General features: G+C 37.7%; 2 protein-coding genes across 5 annotated transcripts in view; one reads left to right on the forward strand and one right to left on the reverse strand.

Annotated features, from left to right (window-relative positions):
* Window positions 1–25,668, reverse strand: part of LOC136866304 (sperm flagellar protein 1) — a 63,967-nt gene extending 38,299 nt beyond the window's left edge. The window contains exons 1-2 of one of the 3 annotated variants that reach the window (XM_067143146.2): window positions 25,563–25,668; window positions 15,794–15,909 (exon numbers count right to left, since the gene is read on the reverse strand). In XM_067143146.2, coding sequence (XP_066999247.1) covers window positions 15,794–15,904 — 111 coding nt within the window. In that variant the 5' untranslated portion in view covers window positions 15,905–15,909; window positions 25,563–25,668. The other 2 variants (XM_067143145.1, XM_067143144.1) reach the window with 2 other exon arrangements.
* A 37-nt stretch (window positions 25,669–25,705) lies between these two features.
* beta4GalT7 (beta-1,4-galactosyltransferase 7) overlaps window positions 25,706–26,451 on the forward strand; it is a 100,508-nt gene continuing 99,762 nt past the window's right edge. Inside the window, exon 1 of one of the 2 annotated variants that reach the window (XM_067143143.2) lies at window positions 25,706–26,029. In XM_067143143.2, coding sequence (XP_066999244.2) covers window positions 25,900–26,029 — 130 coding nt within the window. In that variant the 5' untranslated portion in view covers window positions 25,706–25,899. The remainder of the gene's footprint in view (window positions 26,030–26,451) is intronic. The other variant, XM_067143142.2, reaches the window with a different exon arrangement.

A 26,451-nucleotide genomic window follows, 5' to 3' on the forward strand; every position in this document is an offset into this window, starting at 1 on the left:
AATCTGAGTGAGTGAGTGAGTCAGTCAGTCAGTCACTTAGGCAATGTGCACGCTAAATAGCACAGACTTTCATTTGGAAATTTATTGCGGCCAAATGGTACGTCGTATCGAGGTACGGACTGCGCCATCAGACAACCCTTGTAGTCGCCTACATTACTGCCTTAGGCATTTTCTCGTATCTCACCTATTTATACAATAGAAAGAAGTGAACCTTTCGATCCATGTCAAATTTCGTCCGCTTTTCACAAGTTGAAAAATAATTTTGCCAACTTAGCAGACAGCTACAGTCCTGAATCTTGGCGGACTGGTCGACGTTGAAATGACCAATAATTTTGCTTATTTGAGGTTTTGCCGTACCGTATCTATATGGGATTTACCATAAATTGCTAATTCACCATAAATTGCTTAAAGAAGCATAAATTAGGCTGAAATTTGATTAGTGTTTCCACATATTCCTTCCGTTTTCCCATACATTAATGGCAGCTAGTATAATAATGAAAGTCCGTCTACATATGGCCAATGATCGTGCCAAGTAGCGTGCTGAATTTCGTGCATCTACCTGTCTTGTGAGTGTGTGAATCAGTAAAATAAATTATGGAAATTTAATAAAACTGACCAAAACCGGGAAATTGAAGCTTAATCTAAGTTAAAAGTAGTCGAGATACGACAAAAAGTCATAGGACCAAAGTTGCAGATCTCTTCGTTTTAGGATGGGTAAATCCAATCCGTTTATTGCTAGCAATTACCGTTCAGCCATAAGATAGCTCGAAACGAAAGTCTGCACCGTCATTAAATTTGGCTTAATATTTCGACTTTTTAGTGGGTAAAATATGAAATATTTGAACTTGTTGCAATTTCTACGTCGGTTACAGGTTACGAGCTATAACTTTGCCAAATGTTAACTTTGTACGGCACTGCTTCATGGCGTCCGCCATTTTGTTTGTTGGGGGGGGGGGCAAAAATTAAATAAATTGAACTTTTTGGAATTTTTCCTTGAGTTACAGCCTAATAGCTATCAGATTTCCGAATTTCAAGTTCCTATCTCATCTGGAAGCCCTAAGCCAAAATTTGAGTCCGATATCTTGATTGGGTGGGGGTGGGGCTAAATATTAAAAATTTGAACATTTTGCAACTTTTCCTTGGGTTACAGCCTAATAGCTATCAGGTTGTCGAATGTCAAGTGCCTAGTTCATCTGGAAGGGTCTAACACAAAATTTGAGACTGAAATTTCGATAGGTCAGAGGTGAAGGGGCGGGGGGAGGGCTAAATATGAAAAATTTGAACTTGTTGGAATTTTTCCTTCGGTTTCAGCCTAGTAGCTATCAGATTGCCAAATTTCAACTTCCTAGCTCATCTGAAAGTGGGCAAACATTAATGTCAGTAAGTGAGTGAGTGAGTGAGTGAGTGAGTGAGTGAGTGAGTGAGTCAGTCAGTCAGTCAGTCAGTTAGCCTTCTGGCTTTATATAATAGGGATATTGAGCCAGGCAATGTGCACGCTAAATAGTGCAGACTTCCATTTGGAAATTTATTGCGGCCAAATGATACGTCATATCGAGGTACGGATTGCGTCATCAGACGACCCTTTTAGTCGCCCACATTACTGTCTTAGGCATTTTCTCGTATCTCGCCTATTTATACCACAGAAAGAAGTGATCCTTTTGATCAATGTCAAATTTTGTCCGTTTTTCACAAGTTGAAAAATGATTTTGCCAACTTAGCAGACAGCTACTCTCTTGAAACTTGGCAGACAGGTCGACGATGAAACGATCTAACATTCTGGGTATTTGAGGTCTTGCCGTATCTCGATGGGATTCACCATAAATTACTTAAGAAGCATAAATTAGGCTGAAATTTGATTGCTGTTTCCACATATTCCTTCCGTTTTCCCATACTTTCAAGGCAGCTAGAATAATGAAAGTCAGTCTAAACATGGCCAATGATTGTGCCAAGGATCATGTTGCATTTCGTGCATCTATCTGTGTTATTTATGAATGTGTGAATCAGTCATAGGACCAAAGTTGTAGATCTTCATTTTAGGATGGGAAAGTGCAGTCCATTTATTGCTAGCAATTACCGTTCAGCCACAAGATAGCTCGAAACGACAGTCTGCATCGTCATTAAATTTTGCTTAATATTTCGACTTTTTAGTGGGTAAAATATTTGAACTTGTTGCAATTTCTACGTCGGTTACAGGCTACGAGCAATAACTTTACCAAATGTTAAATTTGTACGCCACTGCATCATGGCGTCCACAATTTTCTTTGGGGGAGGGGGGCAAAAATTAAAAATTTGAACTTTTTTTAAATTTTAAATTTTTCCTTGTGTTATAGCCTATCAGGTGCCAAATTTCAAGTTCCTAGCTCCTCTGGAAGGGTCTAACCTGAAATTTGAGTCTGATATTTTGATTGGGAGGGGGCTAAATATGAAAAAACTGAACGTTTTGGAATTTTTCCTTGGATTACAGTCTAATAGCTATCAGATTGTCGAATTTCAAGTTCCTAGTATATCTGGAAGGATCTAACACGAAATTTGAGTACAATATTTGGTTTGGACAGACTGGGGGGGGGGGGGTAAATATGAAAAATTTGAATTTGAATTTTTTGGAATTTTTCCTTGGGTTGCAAGCTAATAGCTATCACAATGCCAAATTTCAAGTTTCTAGCTCACGCCAAATTAGGTAAACATTTATGTCAGTCAGTGAGCCAACGGGCTTTATATATCCATCTGACTGCCAAATTTCAAGATCCTAGCTGACTTGGAAGTGGGCAAACATTAATATCAGTCAGTCAGTCAGTGAGTCAGTCAGTTAGCCTTGTGGCTTTATATATATAAGATAGAGCCAGGCAATGTGCGCGCTAAATAGTGCAGACTTACATTTAGAAATTTATTGCGGCCAAACGGTATGTCGTATCGAAGTACGGATTGCACCATCAGACGACCCTGTTAGTCGTCTACATTACTGTCTTAGGCATTTTGTCTATCTCACCTATTTACACCATAGAAAGAGGTGAACATTTCTATCCATGTCAAATTTTGTCTGGTTTTCACAAGTTGAAAAATGATTTTGCCAACTTAGCAGACAGCTACAGTCTTGAAACTTGGCAGGCTGGAGAACGATGAAATGACCTACAATTATGGTTATTTGATGTTTTGCTGTATCTCCATGGGCTTCACCATAAATTGATTAAGAAACATACATTATGCTGAAATTAGATTAGTGCTTCCATATATTCCTTCCGCTTTCCCATACATTCAAGGCAGATAGAATAATGAAAGTCGGTCTATATATGGCCAATGATCGTGCCAAGGAGCATGCTAATTTTTGTGCATCTATCTGTCTTATGAGTGTGTAAATCAGTAAAATAATTTATGGAAATTTAACAAAATTGACCAAAACCAGGCAAATAAAGCTTAATGTAAGGTAGAATGGGTCGAGATACGACAAAAAGTCAAAGGACCAAAGTTGTAGACCTCTTCATTTTAGGAAATGAAAGTGCAATCCATTTATTGATAGTAATTAGCGTTCAGCCACAAGATAGCTCGAAACGAAAGTCTACACCGTCATTAAATTTGGCTTAATATTTTGAAATTTTTAGTGGGTAAAATATTAAATATTTGAACTTCTAGCAATTTCTACATTGGTTACAGACTAGGAGCTAGAGCTTTGCCAAATTTTCATTTTGTAGAGCACTGCATCATGGCGACCCCAATTTTGTTTCGGGGAGGGGGGCAAAAATTAAAAATTTGAATTTTTGCATAGGTTGTAGGCTAATAGCTATCACATTGCCAAATTTCAAGTTTCTAGCTCATGCCAAAGTGGGTAAACATTTATGTCAGTCAGTGAGCCAACGGCTTTATATATATAAGATTTGATGCTCTTACACCACAGTAGATCCTGAGTTTGGCATTTGAGTTTAAATGATGAAAGAAGCTCTTAAAACTGTGTTGTCTATTACAACATAATTACAATTAACATTAAAATGTGTATTGAATACTTCATACAGATTATTTAAAATATAAACAGATTATAACATGAAATGAGAGAATAACTTTTTTGAAAAAGTCTTTCATAGATTTTTGGGCCTCTCTTGGACACTGCAGTTTGAATGGCAATACAGTAGGGCAGTAGATCAAGTGTCATAGACTCTTCTTGCTGTTAAGCTTTAAACACCTTCAGTCCCTCAGAATGTGATATTTTCAGGGTCTCTCATTGGTGTCATGCTCCTGATGATTTTCTTCAGGATAGATGACCATATCAACAATTTCAATTTCAACTTCAGTCACTACTGATCTACATTTAGGGCAGTCACCCAGGTAGCAGATTTCTTATCTATTGTTTACCTAGTATTTTTGTAAATAATTTCAAAGAATTTGGAAATTTATCAAACATCCTCCTTGGTAAATTATTCCAATCCCTAACTCCTCTTCCTGTAAATGAATATTTGCTCCAATTTGTCCTCTTGAATTCAAACTTTATTTTCGTATGGTGATCTTTCCTATTTTTAAAAACACCACTCAGACTTATACATCTACTGATGTCATTCCACGCTATCTCACCCCGGACAGCTCGAAACATACTGCTTAGGATGCTAATTAATTTATTAATAATATCACCTATTCACCTATTAATAAACTAATTAGCATCCTACAGTATAGTATCTTCAATACGGATCCACAATGATATTTATCACTTGCAACATATGCTTAGTCGAGTAGCTTCTTTCCTTTCTCCCAAGTCTTCGCAGCCCAAACTTAGAAATGTTTTTGTAGTGCTACTTTTTGGAAATCGCCCAGAACAAATCAAGCTGCTTTTCTTTGGATTTTTTCCAGTCCTCAAATTAAGTAATCTTGGAGAGGGTCCAATACACTGAAACTGTACTCTGATTAGAGTCTTACCAGATACTTATATACCTTCTCCTTTAAATCCTTACTACAACCCCTAATTACCCTCATAGCCATATGAAGAGATTTGTAACCTTTATTTACCATCCCATTTATGTGGTTACCCCACTAAAGATCTTCCCTTATAGCATCGTCAGTCAGCTCCATTTGTTGATCTTGGTTGCAGCATCCGAGGATATCTTTATTTTCAATTGACATTTCCACTTGTAGCTCACTAGCTAGCTCGATGAGCTGAGAGACATTTTCATTATCCGATCCAAGCAAAGTTTCATTAGATTCATCCAAATAGCTTTCTCCGTGATCTTTGAAGCTTTGAATTCTTAACTTCATCCCACACCAGTATGAAACATCTTTCACCATTACTTTATTCAGAGTTTCCCTTATGATGATTCCTTCATCCAATCTGGAAATCAAGACCTGAAGAAGCCTCCACCGGCAGTTTCTTTTTTATTTTCTCAGGAACCCCTTAATCCAAGGGCTGTATTAGTGAGGCCACTAGGTGGCAAGAATATAGCTTTAATATCGCCGTTACAAAGTTTGTTAGTGTCCATTTGTGAAGGCATATTGTCTAACAACACTACCGCTTTTCTAGACAGCTTAGAAACAGGTGGTGGTGGTGATTATTGGTTTAAGAGGAAGTACAACCAGGCAACAAACCTCTATATAACACTACTAGCTGATGTACCCGTGCTTCGCAACAGGATTCTCAGAAAGACTGTCTTTGTCGTTTTCCTAAATACAGTTAACATAGGCCATTACAAATACGTCAGTAGGTATGTAGGGATTGAATGCAATGTTATCATATAAAATGCTCGCTCAAATGAAAAACCGCACATTTTCTCACTTTTAACGAACAGTACTAAGATGCCGATCTAACAGTCCAAAGTTCCAGTGCTGGAATGACCAGGCCGCAGACAGCCGTGAACACTCCTCTATAACTGTTCCGTTAAATATACACACTGCTCATTCCAATCAGTGCCTCAAAGTAGGGATTGAATAGCTCAAATGCTATGACGAACCAGTTTGTTACGTACCAGTAGTATCAGGAAATTTATGAACCAGAGGAATGGCATGGTTAAGAAGAAAGTAATCTAACTCCCCAGCTACTTCCTGCCAATATTCAGACAGGCTGTTATGCTTGGTACGACCAGGTGAGTTAGCCATACGGTTAGGGGCACGCAGTTGTGAGTTTGCATCCGGGAGGTAGTGGGTTCGAAAACCACTGTCAACAGCCCTGAAGATGGTTTTCCATGGTCTCCTATTTTCACACCAGGCAAATGCTGGGACTGTACCGTAATTAACGCCAGGGCCGCTTCCTTTCCACTCCTAGCCCCTTCCTATCCCATCGTCGTCATAATACCTATGTGTGTCGGTGCGACGTAAAGCGCATTTTAAAAAGATATTTGGTATACAGCAGTAATCCCATATATCAGACATGACTGGCAACAGAAGACACAAAGCACATCACAACAAACAATGGTCAATGTAATGTTACTGTTGTTCAATTTTATGAGCTTTCTGTATTGTAGGTCTTCACATTTAGTTTTCTTTCGACTCTGTGATATTAGGGCATCTTATGAAATTATTTATAGAGTAGACTGTAGTTCCTTATTCCCCGACTTTACATAACGATTTTCATTAAATTCTGTTTACCCATTTTCTCGTGACTTGGCGCTGATATGGGCTTAGCAAAAAATTCAAATTCATGAATATCTCTGATCACAGCCATACGGTAAAAATATATAAGAGATAAATGACCGGAAATCTAATACTACATAACTTTAATAATGTAGTATTTGTAGATAGGACCACTAATAACACAAATATTTGAGTTAAATTTTAGGCCTTCTCCTAAACTACCATTCCACTCAGCGTGAAGAAATTTATTTATGGCGTAGATTATAGTGACTTATTTCCTGACTTTGCATACTGATTTTCATTAAGATAGGACCACTAAAAACATAAAAATTTGAGATTTTAAATTTAGGCCTTCCCCTAAACTACCATTTCTTTTAGCGTGAATGTGATTGTCTATAACCTAGATTGTAGCAACTTATTTTCCGACTTTGCATACCGATTTTCATTAAGATAGGACCACTAATAACATAAATATTTGAGAATTAAATTTTAGGCCTTCCCCTAAACTACCATTTCTCTCAGCGTGAATAAAATTATTTATAGCCTAGATTGTAGCGGCTTATTCCCGGACACTACATACCGATTTTCATTAAATTCTCTTCAGCCGTTTTCTCGTGATGTGTGTACATACATACAGACAGACAGACAGAAATTACGGAAAATTAAAAAAGGCATTTCCTTGCTACTATGGACACGACCGATACAGAAATACCATCCTTTTCTAATTCTGAGCAATGTACAAACAAAACTCTTATTTTATATATATAGATAATCAGAGAGAAAAAAATGGAAGGGATCTGACACTTCAAAAAATGAAGGTGGCGGTCAAAAGAAGATAAGTGCCACGAAGGGCATGAAAATGAGACTCCCTTGTCCTCCATACATAATACTGTTCGGGTCAGAAGAGAACAAGAGTTGAGCAAGGAAGGTTAGATAGGATATATGAAAGTGAGGAGCCAGACACACATAAGTGGAAGCAATGACAGGACTCAGCTATGAGCCCCATGGTCACCATTTTTGTCATGGTGGGAAAACACTAATTAATCTTAACATTTTTCAATGATCTTCAGTTTTTTTACTTCCTAATCAAGAGGGATCTTAACATAACAGAGCTGGATGCAATGGCACAGTTAAAATACAGTAGTCACTCTTTCCTTACTTTTTATGAACCTATTATGAGTGGTTTCTGAAAATGCAAGTATGTACAGAATGGTATCAGCTTATAAAAGAAACAACAAAATCCTTGGGTCACAATACTCAGTCACAAGTGGAACGACTGGAGAGAGAGAGTTTCTGATTTCACTGCCAAGTCTTGGTAGGTAGGATTCTGAAGTTTGCCTGGTTTTATGACAGTTAAGACTTGATCTAATGTCAATCCGTCACTTTAAAACAACTTCTTCCATTTTTTATTGGAATTCAGCAACTTCATATCTCCGACAATTTTTACCCAGTAATGTTGAGCTGTCTAATGCCGTAACTCTTCTTCCATCTGTCCACCCATCCATTGCTCATCGCAAAACATTCTTAGCCATCCTTAAACACTTTTTTGAAATTCTATTGCCTTCAACAGACCACTTACTGGATTTCCCACATTTCACAAGTGTGAAAACTACAAAAATAAAGCCTCAGATTCCCATTAATATTCACCTTTCTTCATCGTTTTCCACACTAAACCACTGCACCCATTCATACTTTGACTTGCCGACATTTCAGTGTCCTTCTTCTTACGTCTCCTATCTCCAACAGTCACTTCCCCAGCTCCATAACCAGCAGCAACCTTTTTCATAGACTCGCCTTGATCAAACTTTTTAAATAATAATAATAATAATAATAATAATAATAATAATAATAATAATAATAATAATAATAATAATGTTATTTGCTTTACGTCCCACTAACTACTTTTACGGTCTTCGGAGATGCCGAGGTGCCGGAATTTAGTCCCACAGGAGTTCTTTTACGTGCCAGTAAATCTACCGACACGAGGCTATCGTATTTGAGCACCTTCAAATACCACCGGACTGAGCCAGGATTGAACCTGCCAAGTTGGGGTTAGAAGGCCAGCGCCTTAACAGTCTGAGCCACTCAGCCCGCACCTTTTTATTGCATTAAAGTTTGTTTGCCACTCATACTGCATTGTTCGCCTAGAATAGGCCTACACAGATTTAAATACCATCGTAATAATCAGATACACGTACAACGTAACAGGGACTTGACTCCAACTGACAGTAAACAAATGAATGAAGTGTGATATTAGATGAGTGAAAAGACATGTGATTGGGGTTCAAGGAATAACCACAAGAGGGTTGGTGGGGAGATGTGCGCACAGTGCTAATTCTTAGAAAAATACTTGACCTAGCAGCAGCAAGGGCTGGCACATCACTACTCAACCTAGTGGCAGCTAGTGGCCAGTACCTACGCATCGCTGTGGTACCATTCAGCTTCATGAATGCATGTTGCCTAGCACTGCACTGATACAAAAATCTGTATGTTTATTTTCCAACAACTTCCTTGGATAAATTGGAGCCGCGGTTAATTGGGATTCGGTTAATCACAAGTCTACTGTATAATATTGTAATTAATTTCATATAATTTTAATATTATAATTAGGTATTAGTCAAATAAAATACGTTCACTCAATGCATAATATTCATCATCATCATCATCATCGTCATCATCATCATCATCAATGTCCCACTCCAATCACCCGGGTGTGGTTAACAAGCCTCCTCCACTCCTTTCTGTCCTTCTACTTTTCCTACTCCATTACTTCCGCCACATCCAATCCAGCTTCTCTAATGTCCTTCCAAATCTGATCCATCCACTTCTTCTCGGTCTTCCAACTGGTCTCTTTCCCTTAACTTCTCTTTCCAATTCCCTTCTTGCTAGCCGTTGCTTTCTTTTTATATGTTCAAACTATCTCAGCCCTGCTTCCTGTACGAACGGTTCTATAGTTAGCTCTTCTCTGATTTTAATATTTTGAATTCTATCTCTTCTTGTCTTTTTAACTGATGTTCTTAAAAATTTCATTTCTGCTGCTTGGATCTTACTATTTTGTCTCTTATTTGTCACCAGCGTTTCTAGTCCGTATGTTACAATTGGTATGAAATACTATTTATATAATATTAATTTCATTCTCTTGGGTACTTTGTGATCCCATAAAAGCTCTCTGACTTGATGATAAAATGTTGTACCTTTACGTCTGTTATTAATTTCAGGATTGATTTCATTACTTTCATTAATAATGATACCCAGATATGTAAACTGTTCTACATTCTCTAACTGTTCTCCATCTATGTTCACTTGGCTTCTCTTTTTCTCTTTCCCACAGTGCATGACTACAGTTTTCTTTTTACTAATTACCATTCCAAACTCCAGATTTTCATTCCAAATGTCCAGTCTCTTTTGTACTTCCTTTTCTCCCCTTTCCCAAATCACCACATTATCTGCAAATACCAAAGCATTCACTTCATCACTACTGATGCCTGTTTTACAGGTGTTATGATTTCATTCATCAATATAATAAGTGACAGTGCACTTCCTTACTCAAGATCTTTTTGTATTAAATGTTTCATAGTCATCACTGATTTTGGTACATTCCTTTTCAGTAGACATTCCTGTATATGTTTTCTCTTAATTGTATCATAAGATTTTTCTAAAGCCAAAAATACGAAGATCATTTCCTTGTTCTTTTCTAGATGTTTTTCCATTATCTTTCGCACTGTAAATATCATCAAGTCTATTGTTGATCTATTCGGTCTAAAGCCATATTGTTCTTCCTCTAACTGTGCTTCTATTATATCCCTCAGTCTATGACTTTCTCCATTATTTTTAGCCCATGTGATAATAGGGTTATACCACTATAATTTTCACATTTCTTGCTATTTCCTTTTTTGAACAATGGTACAATGCTTCCTTGTTATCAATCTTCAAGTATCCTTTCATTCTTACATATGGCATTGAGGGCTCGGTATAGCCACTATAGTCCAAGGCTTCCTGCTGCCTTAATCATATAAGCATTGAATTCCGTCTTTTCCACTTGCTTTACCTTTGGTCATTGCTTTTTCTACCCTTTTTAAGTTTCAACCATGTTATCAGGTTCTCTTCTCTTTCTCCATCTATTATTTCCATTTTCTTATCTCCTTCTTACTCCGAGCAGTCATCCTCATTTTAAAATTTTTCACCGTCTGAAGACCCTTTTTGTCATGTACTATGGATTCATCTTCTCTCCCTAATGCCTTGATTTTTTCTTTTTGATTTTATTACTTGTATAATAGTTTCTGATTTCCTCGACTATCTTGCTCTATTTTGTTGGTAAACTCTCCCCAACATTTCTCCTTTTCTTCATTGATACTCCTCTTTACTTGTAGTTTCAATCTTTTGTGTTCCACATGTAACCTTTCTATCTTATTCTCATCCCTCTGTTATATTTTTTTTTTTTGCTTTTCCTTATCCATTTCTTTCTTCACCTTGCTCCTTCCTTTTATTTCTTTTTTTATTTTGTCCATCCACCACCGTGTCTCCTTTCCCTTAACCTTTGCTTTTGTTTTCCCGCATACCTCAATTGCTGCTTCCACAAATGTCTGTCTTATATTGTCCCACTCTTCTTCTCCACTTTGTATTTCCATGTTAGGCAACTTCCTTTTTATCCAATCTTGGAATGCCATTCTTTTATCCTCCTCCTCCAATTCCAAAATTCTGATCTTTGGTTTCTTCTTCTGCACAATTAGAGGGATTTTTACTTGTTTTAATTCCACAAATAATAATCTATGATCACCTTCTATACTATCACTGGGGATTATCTTTGTAATCATGACGTATCTTCCCCATTCTCGATCTGTTATTAAAAAATCGATGAGAGTGTTCCATACTGTCCATCCCAACTATATCGGCTGATCTTATGGCTATTCCTCTTCACAAACCATATTCAAAACTCACCAAATTTTTATACATGAAATCCAGCCACAACTCCTCTTTCACAAATTCTTCAATGACAGCACCATAAAACACTGAAGGTGAGTTTTTCTTCTTGGCTTTTAACATATCTTTCTCAATGGAGATAACATCAAGATCAGACAAATGGTTTTCACTCATAGAACTCCATGCACAGGTTTCGATATGTTTCAGAGTGGAAAACAATCATTCAGTGCCAGTGGTTGTTACTGAGATTGTGAGAATAAGATAGTATAATTTATATATACTTCAGGCAACATTTGATATTATTCAGTTCAAAATTTTCTGGATGTTATCTGTGTTCTGAAAGTCTTCTTCTTGAAGATGACATTAAATTCACATAAGACAAACAGTGTCAAACACCTCCTGTAACCTTTTCTAGGGTGGTTAAACCAGTGATGAGAAACTCTTGATGATGGTACAAGAACTTTGAGAAATCAAGAAGTTCTATAAACTTCAATGAACTCATGTTTTCAAACAAAGTATTTATTTGTATGGTTGCATTATCCAGAATTTCAGCATAAAATCTTCATAAATCAAGTTTTGGATTGGAAGGTGCATCAAGAATAACCACTCTGCATTTCTTAGCCCACAATGGTGGACCATGACAACACTGCTTTCATAACAACCATCAAAACGGTTTCTCACATCAGACAACAGTTCGCAAGTTTCCCTCACTTCTTTAGAACAATACTCAATATCTATCTCCTTAGCTTGGAATGTCTTAAAAAGATCCTCCATCAGATCAAAAATTCTAGAAAATACTATGAGAAGAAAACAGTTTGCAAAGTCCTCTATAAAAACAATAAACCTTCTGTCTGTGGCAACAAAATCACTATCCCAATAACTTGCATTATCTAGCACTGAATGAAATACTTTAAAGAAACTCTCATGGTCACTTTTAATTACATTTATCAATCTTCCATTGTAATTCCAATGATTTAGAGCTGCTATATGTAAGTGAAGGCCTAGAATTTCGTCAAGTAATTGAGTTTGTTTAGTGGAATGAAGAAAGAAAGATTGAAGTCAGCTAAGGGTACTGAAAAATTTCTTACATTCCTGTTAACTCCTGTTAACTGTTAACTGATTGAGTTAAAACTAGATTAAGTCTATGAACTAGGCAGTGAACAAACAAGAGTAGTCGGAAAAGACTGTCTTACTAACGCTTGTGATCGGCCCAACATTCCAGAATACACTGCAGCCCAATCGTAAGACTGACCCACAACTTTCTTTGCGCAATTTAAATCTTTAATTGTAGAGATGATATGGGAAACTAAACAGACTGCAGAATGATCTGACCTCACAACTGTAAAGCCTCGGAATCTCTCCTGAATGTCTCTAGATGACGACTGATATTGGATAACCATTGAAAATTGTGATTCGTTAAGACACATCTAGGTTTCATTTAACAATATGGTAATGCTTTTATATGGAAGATAGTGGGTTCTAATCTCAACGTTGGCAGCCCTGAAGATGGTTTTCCATGGTTTCCCATTTTCACACCAGGCAAATGCTGGAGCTGTACCTTAATTAAGGCTATGGCTGCTACCTTCCCAATCCAAGCCCTTTCCCATCCTTCCGTCTCCGAAAACCTTTGATGTGTTAATGCGACATGAAATAAGTAGCAAAAAAAAAAGTCACCTTTGACAGCAGCTAATAAAACATTGCTCATAGACATTATAATTTAATTTTGAATGTCACTGATCTTACCACAAAGGACTAATGAGAAGTAAAGATGCTCAGCTAATGCACTGTCATATTCAGAGATTAATTTAGTGAGTTCAATATAATTCCCATGGTTAGATGAATCAAGATTTTCACGATGTCTTTGAAACACAAGTTCCTGACAAGCAAGATAACACATGACATGCTTTAGTACTTACCATTTATTTTTCACCTTTGCATTATCTTTGTCAACAGTTAGCCAACAGTACTCATTTAAAGCAAGATCTATACGAGCCCTACCTTGTTGTTTTTTTTTTTTAATTGCCATTACGTCACATCAACACAGATAGGTCTTACGGTGATGATGGGATAGGAAAGGGCTAGGAGTGAGAAGGAAGCGGCCATAGCCTTAATTACGGTACAGCCTGTTGTGAAAGTGGGAAATCACAGAAAACCATCTTCAGGGCTGCTGACATTGGAATTCGAACCATTATTTCCAGAATGCAAGCTCACAGCTGCATGCTCCTCTTCACAACTCATTCAGTCCAAACTTTTCAAAAGTTATAAGCGCATTAATAAGACTCACAAACGTTTTCTGTCTGCAAATGGTAGTATGCAAGTTGTTATGGTCAGCTTCATTTCCAAGCTTTGAAATAATATACACGGCCAACAGAATAGTTTGTTTAGTTTTCCACACCCTGTTGACCACTTACGTTTTTCATACAGCTTTGTATTGAAATGACGGTTGAACCCTTTCTTATTACTGCATATAAAATGTGCTACATTAGGTACTGGTCTATCCCAATAAAGTACAATTTGCTTTCCCTCAATTCAAAAGTCAGAAAGTTTTCATTTCAGTTTTCGAATATTCCACTGACACATTTGGTTGCTATCACCCATTATCACATTGTTACATAAAACTACTAAATTTTCTCACGGGAACCACTATGCACTTCACACAGTAACTAGCAAGAACACTTTGAAGAATGCACTGCAAAATTGTAAACAGAGAGAGTGAAGTACGGGTTCTCAAAAAGAGAATAACGGTATCTTATGAAACATACCACTGCAAGCAGAGGATTGTAGCTTTTAAGAAAGAAAAAAACTGTGTGTTTCCCCACCCCTCTCTCATCCATTTTATCAGGCCTTGTTCCTGAGACCCATAATTAGCAATGTGCCCCCGCATATTTAGAGGCACTTCCATTACCAAGTGCATGCGAAACTTGCATTCTAACTTGCCTCACTTATACATATTTACTTACAGAACAAATACTGTATATAAATTACTGAGGTTGCCTCAGAAATTAAATGAAATGGCATATGGCTTTTAGTGCCACTGCACGTTAATGCAACTTGGCCGCATTGCCCATATGCCTAACATTCACCTTCCAAAGTGAGTTATGTATTCTCTATTGAAGGGTGGACAGCACAATCAGGAAGGACAGTATATTTACATATAAAAGGCCATTCTAAATTCTAATATGAAGAAGTGCCAAACTGACATCAGCAACTGAGAGAATGAGCATCTAATTGGTCAATGTGGCAAAGTATTGTCCACGAGTGCCCACAACAATTACAACAAAGGCAAGAGTTTGATTAAAGAGTTGAATTACACAATGACGACTATATCAGGGACCATCCAGTGCCAGTCTGCACCACTGGAATGGCTACCAGTACTTTCTAACATTTCTCCCCCTCATCTTAGAAGACAAATGGCACTGAAAAGAGAATGGCTTAAATGTTGAGAAAATTCTCTCCTGCCAATATAACAGGATTGCTCACATCAATGCCTCAGGTTAAATTCAAGGAAACTATCATGGGTACTAGGGTGAGATGCTGATCCAAAAACATTTTAACATGAATCAAATGTGGCACAATATGTGGTTCTCTTCAAATCCAGACAAGCTAGGCTTAATCATGAATCCAGTTAAACGTCCTCCTGGTTTCAACCTACCCAGAAAAATCTGGACGTCATTAAATTGAATAAGAACCCAACATGGCAGATCAATATTGGAAGCATATGTGGAAGGAGTACCCTTAGTGTGACTGTGCAGATGTGCCCCGGAGTCTCCAACATAGCACTAGGATTGCCCATTCCGAAAGTTCAACGGAACAATGCAGGACATCATTGTTTGTAAACTTGTATCCTTCTGCCAAACAAAATAAATAAAATAAAAATAGAAAGGAATGAGAAAATCAGAGAAGTAATGATCACCAGGTTCTACAATTACTAGGAGAGCTTTGGTAGATTTGATGTGATGTCATTGCAGGAAAGCTTGTGATTCTATGATTGATCCCTTCAGCCAATATTGTTGATGCATTCAGGAGGTGAATGTCTACAATGATGACATGAATAGATTATAGTAACATTAAATGTAAGAATAACACGAAGACTTGAGTTATACTGATCTCTTAATAGCATACTGTAGATTGAGTTATGAAACTACAAAGACTAAAGTTATACTTGTTCTTGAAACAACAAACACTGTCCAAATGGCTACGTACATCCATCAGCACAGGAACTCTCCATTATTATGACAGACGATTGGTACAAAGGCCAAAAGTAACTTCTTGGAGTTGGAAACTGTCCCATAGACACCAATACATTACAATCGTCAAAATACCAGTATCTTACCTTTCTATTTAAAACAGCCCAATTGTCTATCTTACATGCTTTCGAACAGGTAGCCCGATAATTATGAAGATCCACAAGTTTTGGGTAGAAGTACTTCAATAGTTCAGCCATTAGAACTGTAACAAAAAGACAATACATCATGCAATGTTGAACATGATTAAATTCCATTTACATTCAACTTATACCAAAAATGGTTATCTATATATATATAAAATAAGAGTTTTGTCTGTACATTGCTCAGAATTTGAAAAGAATGGTATTTCTGCAACGGTCATGTCCACAGTAACAAGGAAATGCACTTTTTACTTTTCTGTAATTTCTGTCTGTCTGTCTGTCTGTCTGTCTGTCTGTCTGTCTGTACACGCATCACTAGAAAACGGCTACAGAGAATTTAATGAAAATCGGTATGCAAAGTCGGGGAGTAAGTCCCTACAATCTAAGTCATAAATAATTTTATTCACACTGATAAAAATGGTAGTTTAGGGGAAGGCCTAAAACTTAATTTTAAAATATTTATGTTATTAGTGGCCCTATCTTAATAAAAATTGGTATGCAAAGTTGGGGAATAAGTCGCTATAATCTAGGCTATAAATCATTTTATTCACCCTGAATGAAATGGTAGTTTACGGGAAGGACAAAAATTTACTTCTCGAATATTTATATTATTAGTGGTCGTATCGATAAACACTACATAATCGAAGTTGTATAGAATTACCTTTCCGACCATTTATATCTTATACATTTTACCGCACAGATATTCATGAATTTGTACTTTTGTTGCTAAGTCCATATCAACGCCGAGCCACGAGAAAATGAGTTAACAGAATTTAAGAAAATCGGTATATAGAGTCAGGGAATAAGAAACTACAGTCTAAGCTATAAACAATTTTATTCATCCTGAATGAAATTGTAGTTCAGGGGAAGGCACCTAAATTTTAATTTTTAAATACCTATGTTTTTGTGGCTATCGAAAAGTACTACATAACAAAAGTTACAGAGAATTTCCGTTCATTTATGTTTTATTCAGTTTTGCCGTATCGACTATGATGAGTGGTATTTCAGAGTCGGAAGAAAACAAAATGTGAAGGTCTACAATATCAAAAGCTCATAACATTGATCAACAATAACATTACATTGACCATTGTTTGTTGTGATGTTATTTGTCTCTTATGCTGCGTCTCAACTCCGATAGATATCCCATCTATAGCCGGGGAGTTAGAAAACTTTCTTCTTTAGCATGCCATTCCTCTGGTTCATGCATTTTCTGATACAGCTGGTATGTAACACACTGGTTCTTCATACTATTTCAGTTATTCGATCCCTACTCTGACTTGATGTATTACCTTTAGTGTGCATTCTTAAGGTAGTAGTAGTAGTTTTTTGTTGTTGTTATGGCAGGGGAAAATCTTTTAAAGATACCACTCTTTGTGGGAGTTGGATTTCCACCAACTAAAAACCCCTGTCCTCTTCACTCAGCCCATTCTGGAACTGCTTGTCGGCATGACATCAGAATGGAGGGATGTATATTATTAAGTTCTTCCTTTCTCTTCTTTTTCCTTCATCCCCATAATGCTTGTCGCCATTGCCTTTACTGTGTTCCAGGCAAACAGACTCTCTAACATAATCTGAACCAGATTCCCTGGTGTGAGTCGTCGGCCAAGTTGTTGGCAGGCTTTCCTTCATTCTTCTTCCCATCGAACACAGTAGAAAAAAGTGTGTTCTACTGTATCCCTTTCAGAACAGTACTGACAACCATCTCCCTGCGTCTTTCCCATCTTCATGGCGTATACGCCGAATCTTCCATGTCCTGTCAGGATCTGCGACAGATAGTAATCTACCTGCCAATGTCTACATTTAAGCCAGTCTCCTATGTCGGGTATTAGCTTTTTTGTCCATTGGCCAACATCGGTTGTGCCATCCCATCGGTCTTGCCAGTCTAGTAAGAGTTGGTTTCTCAAGGCTTTCTTTTCTTCAGCAGATATAGTCGCACCCCTTTCATGCCAAAGTTTTCTCTCTACAACGAGGAGGTCAATGGGAATACTAGCAGCTACAACTTGTAAAGCTGCTGTCGAAACAGTTCGATATGCACAGGTAAATCTGAGCAGCATTTTCCTCTGTACTCTTTCCATAACTCTTCGGTGAATCTTCCTCCTGAGTGCATTGTGCCAGATAGGTGCAGCATGAAGTAAAATGGAATATACTGCAGAGCACATTATCTGTTTCTTAACTGTTCTTGGTCCCCTGATGTTAGGCATAAGTCTGGCTAATGCCGATGCCTTCTTCTCTGCCTTTTGGGTTACTGCCTTCACATGTGCACCAAATGTGCAATTCCTGTCAATAAGAACCCCAAGGTATCGTACAGACTTCCCTGGGATAATCACTGTATCATTTAATAAGAAACGGACATTTTTCCAATTCCTGGAACCTTTCAAAATTACAGCCTCAGCCTTACGTGGAGCCAATCTCCATTTATTACTTACCATCCAAAGGTTAACTCATCTCAGTGATTCATTTACTCGGAAGGTCAGTTCTTCTACATTCTCTGCTATTACCACTATTGCAAGGTCATCTGCATAACCAATAGATGTTGTCCCTTTTGTCAGTAGAAGTAGTAGTAGTAGTAGTAGTAGTAGTAGTAGTAGTAGTAGTAGTAGTAGTAGTAGTAGTAGTAGTAGTAGTATGGCCTGATCTAGAATAACAATTTATGCCTATTCCAAATTATAGAATCACAATTTACTAAATAACTCAAAATTCAACCCTGAAAAGAGGCATTTCTTAAGAAAGGCTTCTTCCTCATCACTTTTATTATCACCGAGCTTGATAGCAGTCGCTTAAGTTGGCCAGTATTTGGGAGATAGTGGGTTCGAACCCCACTGTCGGCAGTCGTTTTCCGTGGTTTCCCATTTTCACACCAGGCAAATGCTGGGGCTGTACCTTAATTAAGGCCACGGCCGCTTCCTTCCCACTCCTACCCCTTTCCTGTCCCATAGTCGCCAGAAGACCTATCTGTGTCGGTGCGACGTAAAGCAAATTGAAAAAAATTACTTTTATTAAATTTTACCTTTATTTTATTCCAAATTATCAGTGAAGAGGGGGTTTCTCCTCTGACTGGAGGAAAAACTTGCCTCCAAGTCAGATAGATTTTTCCGCCACCAGTGTAGTAAATTGATATTTTACGACTCATCGGGTACTCCTAGGAAACAGATTAGTAAAAGGGCATAGTTTTTGCCCTGAGAGTCTCCAATATTCAACCCTCTCCCCGCCGAAAAAAGACGAAGCGTGTTCACGAATCACGACTGTCTGCGGCTTGGTCGTTCCCATTCTGGAACTTTGGACTGTTAGATCGGCAGCATAGTCCTGTTTCACTTGATCAAGTATTTCGTACGAAAGTATTGCTTTTAATCGCACCATTCCTACTGACGTCATTGTAATGAATGTTCATTTTAGTTGGAAAAACCACTAAGGCAGTCTTTCTGAGGATGTAAAAAGGCAGGTAGAGAGTGAGTGTCTACCATTATAATGAAAACTCCCCAATATGATTGTGACTGATGATATGCAAGCGGGTCTACCATTACAGTAAAAATTCCCTAACTCAGTCTTCATATGTGAAAAGATGTTTGGTGACTTCCCCATCGCGTTTCTAGGGTAACGTTAAGAGCTATGCAATTTAATACAATCTTGCTCACAAAGTGTACACTACAATTCCGTAGCGAAGCATGGGTACATCAGCTAGTGTAAATATAAACTCGAGTCCTCATCCCAAGGGCTTGCAACTCTTTTCAGGCACACTCCCAGTAGAGGTGAGATGCATGTACCATTTCAACCACTTAACAGCACTCCTACCATTCCTAAATCTCTGGCAGTACTGGAAACTGAACTCAAGCCACTAAGAATGGCAGCTAATTGTGCTAACCATTACACTATGCAAGCATAAATTAGTATATTTAACAATCATCCTTCAAACACCCCCATAAGATGAAGTCCAGTGGCATAAAATCAGGTGATCTAGCAAGCCAGGTGACAAGTCCTCCTCTTCCTATTTTCAACTGGGGTGTGCAACATTCAGGTAGTTGTGAACATCTGCTGACATGGAAGGGGGGACCTCTGTGTGTTGATACCACATGGTTAGGTCCTACACGCTCACCCAGGGATACATCCACTAGCAGCAATGGTAGTTGGTCTTGCAGAAACTATAGGTACTGGGCTCCTGTCAAATGATCCTCAAAGAAATACAGTCCAATTAGGTGGTCACCCAATATACCACACCAGACATTTCTCCATCATGCCTGAAATGCTGGCCGTCTTACCCAGTGGGGATTTTCAACACTCCAGTAGTCCATCTAATACACTGAGCCATTGTTATGAAATAGTGACTCATCCAAAAATAAAATGTGAGATACAACCGTGGGATCATTTATCACTTGCATCAGTATCCATGCACAGAAATCAACACAAGTTTTGAAATCTCGTCCGTTCAGCTCCTGATCTACCTGCAGGTGATACAGATGAAACAAACTGGAATGCAAGATCTGTAAAACAGGCGACTGGCTGATGTTGGTCTGTTGTGCTACTGCCCAGGTACTCATGTGAGGATTCCCCTGGAAAGTGTCCAAAACCAACGCGGCAGTTTCACTGGATTTAACTGGTGACTCTACAACAGAAACTGTTCAGGAAAGTGATGAAATTATACGCAAACGACGCTCCACCCTCCTAAACATATTTGCAAGTGGTTGTCGTCTGTGCGGAAATCTTTCATGGTACAGGCACTGTGCTTCCTGTGTGTTCTGTCTTGCTTCACCATAGATGAGGAGTATGTCAACATACTTATCTGTTGAATACACAGCAAAGAAAAGACCAGCATTGCTAGGCTACACCAAGTGTCAAGCCAGTACACATTAAACATGCATGCTATTCATTGAATGTGGCATGAATGGCCTTGTAGTAGATCCTCAAAACTTAAAATGTGACTATGCCAATGCTTTTAGCATTAATTTCATATCCAATCGAAAGCTATTGGCACATACTTTTTACATAACCGTATGACTGTTTGATGCATTGTGTAAATACCTGTCGCATACATGTTTTTGTAAAAGTCTCCGCTATGATGACACAGTAAGTGCTTTAAAGGTGACTGTAGCATGGTATACAGCAAAGGAGAATCAACCATCAGACCACTGACGTTCGTTGTGATGCCTAACAACAGAAAAAGTCAGGCGCAGAGGACTCACCCAGTATATACATAAGCAAATATAAAGGTCCAATAATACTGCCCTGTGGAACCCCCTCTTCATTATTACAGGATCAGATAACACTTCACATACTCTAATTCTTTGCTTTCTATTTTCCAGAAATTTAACCACCCATTCAACCACTCTTTTGTCTAGTCCAATAGCCCTCATTTATTTCCTACGTCTTAACATTGTTAAGGTTACCAAAGAATTCTTTGTAAGAAAGAGATGAAGAATAATAAACAATAATCTTCCATGCCACACACATTTTTATTGTACCGATAACATAGTAGAAAGTTTTTTTGGTTCATGCAATAAATTTTAAAAAATAATTCCCATTTATATTTTATCTGCCCTCGTACTTAGGCATTAATATAAGGAAAGAAATTCATTGGGGTAATCACATTAATGAGGTTGTAAATAAAGGTTACAGATGATTTCTTCACATGGTCATAAGAGTATTTAGGGATTGTAGTAATGATGTAAAGGGCAGGGCATTTAAGTCTCTGGTAAGATTTCAATTAGAGTATGGCTCCAGTATATGGGACCAACACCAGGATTTGTTCTGGGTGATAACTGACAAAAGATCAATGTTACAAAATTTTTGCGTACTTTGGGCTGGCAAGACTTGGGAGTAAGGAAATGAGCTGCTCGACCAAGCCGTATGTTCCAAAATGTCAGTGGAGAGGTGGCGTGGAGTGACATTAGTACAGTAGATGGATAAGCTTGAGTGGATCTTTGAAAGGTAGGAAAGATCGTAATATGAAGATAAAGTTGGAATTCAAGATGACAAATAGAGGTAAATATTAATTTATAGCAAGTGGAATTAGGTATTGGAATAATTTATCAAAGAAAATATTTTATAAATTCCCTAGTTCTTTGAAGTCATTTAAGGAAAGACTAGGTAAGCATCTGATAGGAAATCTGCCACCTGGGTGACAGCCTCTAAATCAGTGATGGCTCACATGTTCATATGTTCATCACATGGCCACCATCAACAGCGTCATATGCCTTCGCTCCATATGAAAAACACTGCGGAGAGGTTTGGAATTGAATCCCGGCTTTAGGTACGCTATCTAGTGATTAGAAATCATATACCGCCACCTCTCCTACCCTGCTGGCCAACATTCTGATGGTGAAATTTTTTTCGTCCAATGGGACTCGAACTGGCTAACCATGGTGTTAGACCATTTAGACTTAACGCTGTAACGATCATGGCCACCAGGTGGACAGCAAAAAGGGACAAATTTTTCATTTTACTTCCAAATGCTGCACCTTACATGTTATAGCACATGAAAATACATTATGTGCTGTATTTTAAATGGGATCATATTGGCTGCTTCCACTATAAAATTATTTTATCCACATCACTTGTATTGTGTATGGACTCAACAGGATAGCAGAAGTGATATTGTAACAGTTTCCAGAAGTAAATTATTTAATAGTGAGAACTGAAAATGTGTTAGTAAAAGTTTGTTCCTACTCAAGTAAGCATTAAAGGGAGAAATTATCACATTTTCCATTACTCGCTGAACCCATACAAACATGCTAGGGATAGTGGAGATATCACCAGTGGAGAAAGTGGAATGTAAGCTCAGAAATGTTTCTTCAATATTTGCCAACATAATGTAAAATTTAGCAATGTTTTGCAAAAGAATTCTGGTTCTAATACATTTGTGTTCATGAACAAATATTTACAAGGTGGTCTTCCCAAGAACTGCAGAGATAAGTTGCTGATTTTTAATACTGTCCAATCACATCTGGAAACATTAAAACGTTGTTCTCAGCATACAAACTTATATAAACCCTCTAGTGCCCAGGATAGGTCTCCATACGAAAACAATTATCTTCATTCAGAATGATATTTATATGATTGTTCTATAAATATTCTACGCATGATTGAAAACTTAATGGTAGTCTATATATTGTTCCTGATCTGTCACAATGGGCATTAGCGGCAGAGATGTTTCATAGTGACAGGAAAATACTAAATTCCCAGTGTTACACATATGTAACGTGGGGCACTAACATCTTAAACTTACTTCTAAGCATTTTGAAAGAATATGTTGCAAAATCAAATTACAACCACTAGGATGAACGATTGGATATTTTAATGTTGATATACATGCCAATCATAATATAGGCTATAGAGTATTTTTTTAAATTTTGTGGGCATTTTATCAGTGTATAATTTGTAAGCTCCCTCTGTGGATCAGTTATAGGCATCAGCTTCCACATCCTTTGATCATGGATTCAAACCCAACAAATGTACCCGAATTGCTTGTATGGTACTTAATGTTTGCTGAAATACAGGTTGTTTTTTTTTTTCAGTTGCTTTACGTTGCACCGACACAGATAGGTCTTACGGCGATGAGGGACAGCAAAGGCCTAGGAATGCGAAGGAAGCGGCCGTGGCCTTAATTAAGGTACAGCCCCAGCATTTGCCTGGTGTGAAAATGGGAAACCACGGAAAATCATCTTCAGGGCTGCTGGCAGTGGGGTTCGAACCCACTATCTCCTGGATGTGAGCTCACAGCTGAATTACAGATTCATAATTTTGCTGGGTTAGAAACAAAGTTTTCATTTCAAATGATGACGTTTAAAAAAGGCAGCAGAGTTCTAAAATAAATTATCATGAATCTGTCCTAAATTTGAAAGGTCTGAAAGAATATTTTTATATTTGGTCCTTAATAATGACTAGTTCTCTCTGTACTCGTTTATCTTTTATTTCCACCCCTTTATTTTCTTTACTCTTCTTTCTTGAAATTGTCCAAATTTATCTACATCTTTGCTGTCACTCCTTGTGATCTCCATCAAAAGCTTCCTGAGGCATGGTTGCAACATTCTTCAGTTCCTTATGATCTGATTTCCCATCAGAGCATAATCAATCAAGGTTTTAGTTTTCTGTCTCCTTATTCTTACCCGTACTTGTCAGACCATTTTTCTTGCTGAACCACATGTACCTAGTAATTACATACTAGCAGATAAGTTGACATCTATGAAGCTCTGAAATTCTATCACACTTTTACTCCACTGCTGACAAATACACTTCTAAAACTATCCCATTCCTGTTCAGTATGGTATTCCCAATCTCGACTCTTTTCACATGGATATGGACGAGGTTCACTCTGCTGTAGGATGCCCTAGTAAGTTTCAGGATGTCAACACACCATTTTACAAGGTTGACAATAGTGACTTCAGAAAATAAGAACACTAGTTTGGGTAAAAGCTACAGTTGTGAACACTGATCAGCAGCAACTTTACAACCAAATTTTTGATTTCAAAACATTACTTCTGACTCACACTGACAGGCTTCTTTATTTTACTGAGCAGTAAAAGAACTGAACCAAAGGATAAGAGCTCACATAAAGAATAAACACAGATCTGGAATAATAAAGATCAAGGAAGATAGAGCCCACCTATGAAATGGTATTATAAGAAGACATGGAACTTGTCCTTGTGCTAGTGTGTTTTCATGTTTATCCTTCTCTCTCCTTTTAGTTGCTCCTTCTATTGACACTGCACCTGCCATTGTATTTATCTTTTGGATAAGTTACTATCCCTCTCTCAGCTTCCTGTCTTCCTCATGTTTGTAAACCTAGCATTCTAAATTTGCAATGACATATACTCATATTAAATAAGCTTCAGATGGCAAAGATGTAACACATTTGAGCAATATGACTCAAATAACACATATTTCTTCACTGGGGTTTCTATCCACGTGACAGGTGAGTAAATCCAGGGATAAAAGGTAGTTCTTAACCTCTTCAAGGCTGACATCTGTTACAGAGTGATACGAGTTAGCAGTGAATGATAAAGATTAGTGGAGTAATTCTTAATTAGGGACTAAATTTTAAAATATATAAAGTTATTGGTCAGGGACAGATATACATTTTTGTAAGATGATTAACTACTCAGAAGAGCATTATCATTCGGGCTAAGGTCTCCAGGACAGAAAAAGTCACCAATCCCTCACAAAACAAACAGTAGCCCAGTGGTTGTAAAAGAACTGCCAGCTATTGGAGGGAGAAGAGCTGTAAATCTACAGAATGTTCACCCTCGTGATGCGGTGTTCAACAACGGTACCTACTTGATCAGTGGCTGTAAAACCTAGTTAAGATCATAAGTGGGGAGGAGGGAATTGTGAATACGAATTAGGTTAAAGATCACCAAAATAACAATATATAACCTACAACTTGCATGAGGAATGTTTAAACTAAAAATGCAGACATGGATAGAGTAGAAGAAAACTGCTATCGGTACTCTTCTTTATTTCGTAAGTTTTGTACATAATTACCGCCATCGGAAAAATCTCTTGATATCTTTTTCTTGGGTCTCGAGAGAGGAATTTGGTCAACCCAAGCATACAGTTCCTCTATTTTGTCGCCTCCTTCCATTCTTAATAGTAAGTTGGCACATGCTTACTCGTAATGTATGTACTGTATAAGGCAACGGCCATCATATAAATTTACATTTTTTTCTTTCCCTCACGAATGTAACTGTAAGACTGTCGATCTAAATAGCATTAATACTGTACTGACGGTATGATTAAATACTTCCAAAGACCAAAGACTATGTCTGGTCGTCATTTGCGTCCATCCATGAGACTGACAGTCGGGTTGCCATAGCAATACTGCAACGTTGAACGCCACCGCAAAGTTATGGTTAACGCCAGGTGTAAGTTTACAAAACAGCTGATTGAATGCCTAGTGGCCTAGTGTGTTGAAGAACTTTGGATTCAATTTTGACACTTAACAGTGATGGCTCGCAATTATTGCTGATAAAAATGACTCACTAGAATGATTACGTTGGTTTTCGCTTTGTATAATCTACTGTAGCCTACAGTAGAAGAATGTGTTGTATTGTTGACGTATAGTAATGAGGTATTTATTTTACCGACAAGATTGTTGTATGGGATGTCGAATACCCATTGCGAAGTTTTTGGCACTTTGTGTCTTCTTCACTTTCATCATAGGTTGTTTCATAGCCATTTCTCCTATAACGAAAGGTAGGTACTACTTATAATAATAGGAATTTTGATTGCATCTGTTAATGATTTTTTACGTACAAATTTTATTTTGAAATGCAAATGCAGCATGCAAATAATAAAAATTTTAAATTTACATTCATGTTATGTAGCGAACTCTAAAAGTGCTGTCGGTGTAGAATAGTTCGAGAGGTTAATATAAATATTTAGGTTATGGTTTTGGTGATTTCACTAGTTTGTTAAAATTAATTTTGATGGGATGTCAATAGAAATAAAAGGTCATTCATCATCATCAGTTTACAGTCCCAGATTCCCAGGCACTGTTGATGAGCCTCTCTAACATTCCTCTATTCATAAAATAATGTTCTGTTCTTTATGATATCATCCATTGTCCTTCCTCTAGCTTCAAATTAACTTGTCCATCCTGGTCTTCTGCACTATGC

The sequence above is a fragment of the Anabrus simplex genome, chromosome 3 (assembly GCF_040414725.1).
Source record: "Anabrus simplex isolate iqAnaSimp1 chromosome 3, ASM4041472v1, whole genome shotgun sequence".
Taxonomy (NCBI): domain Eukaryota; kingdom Metazoa; phylum Arthropoda; class Insecta; order Orthoptera; family Tettigoniidae; genus Anabrus; species Anabrus simplex.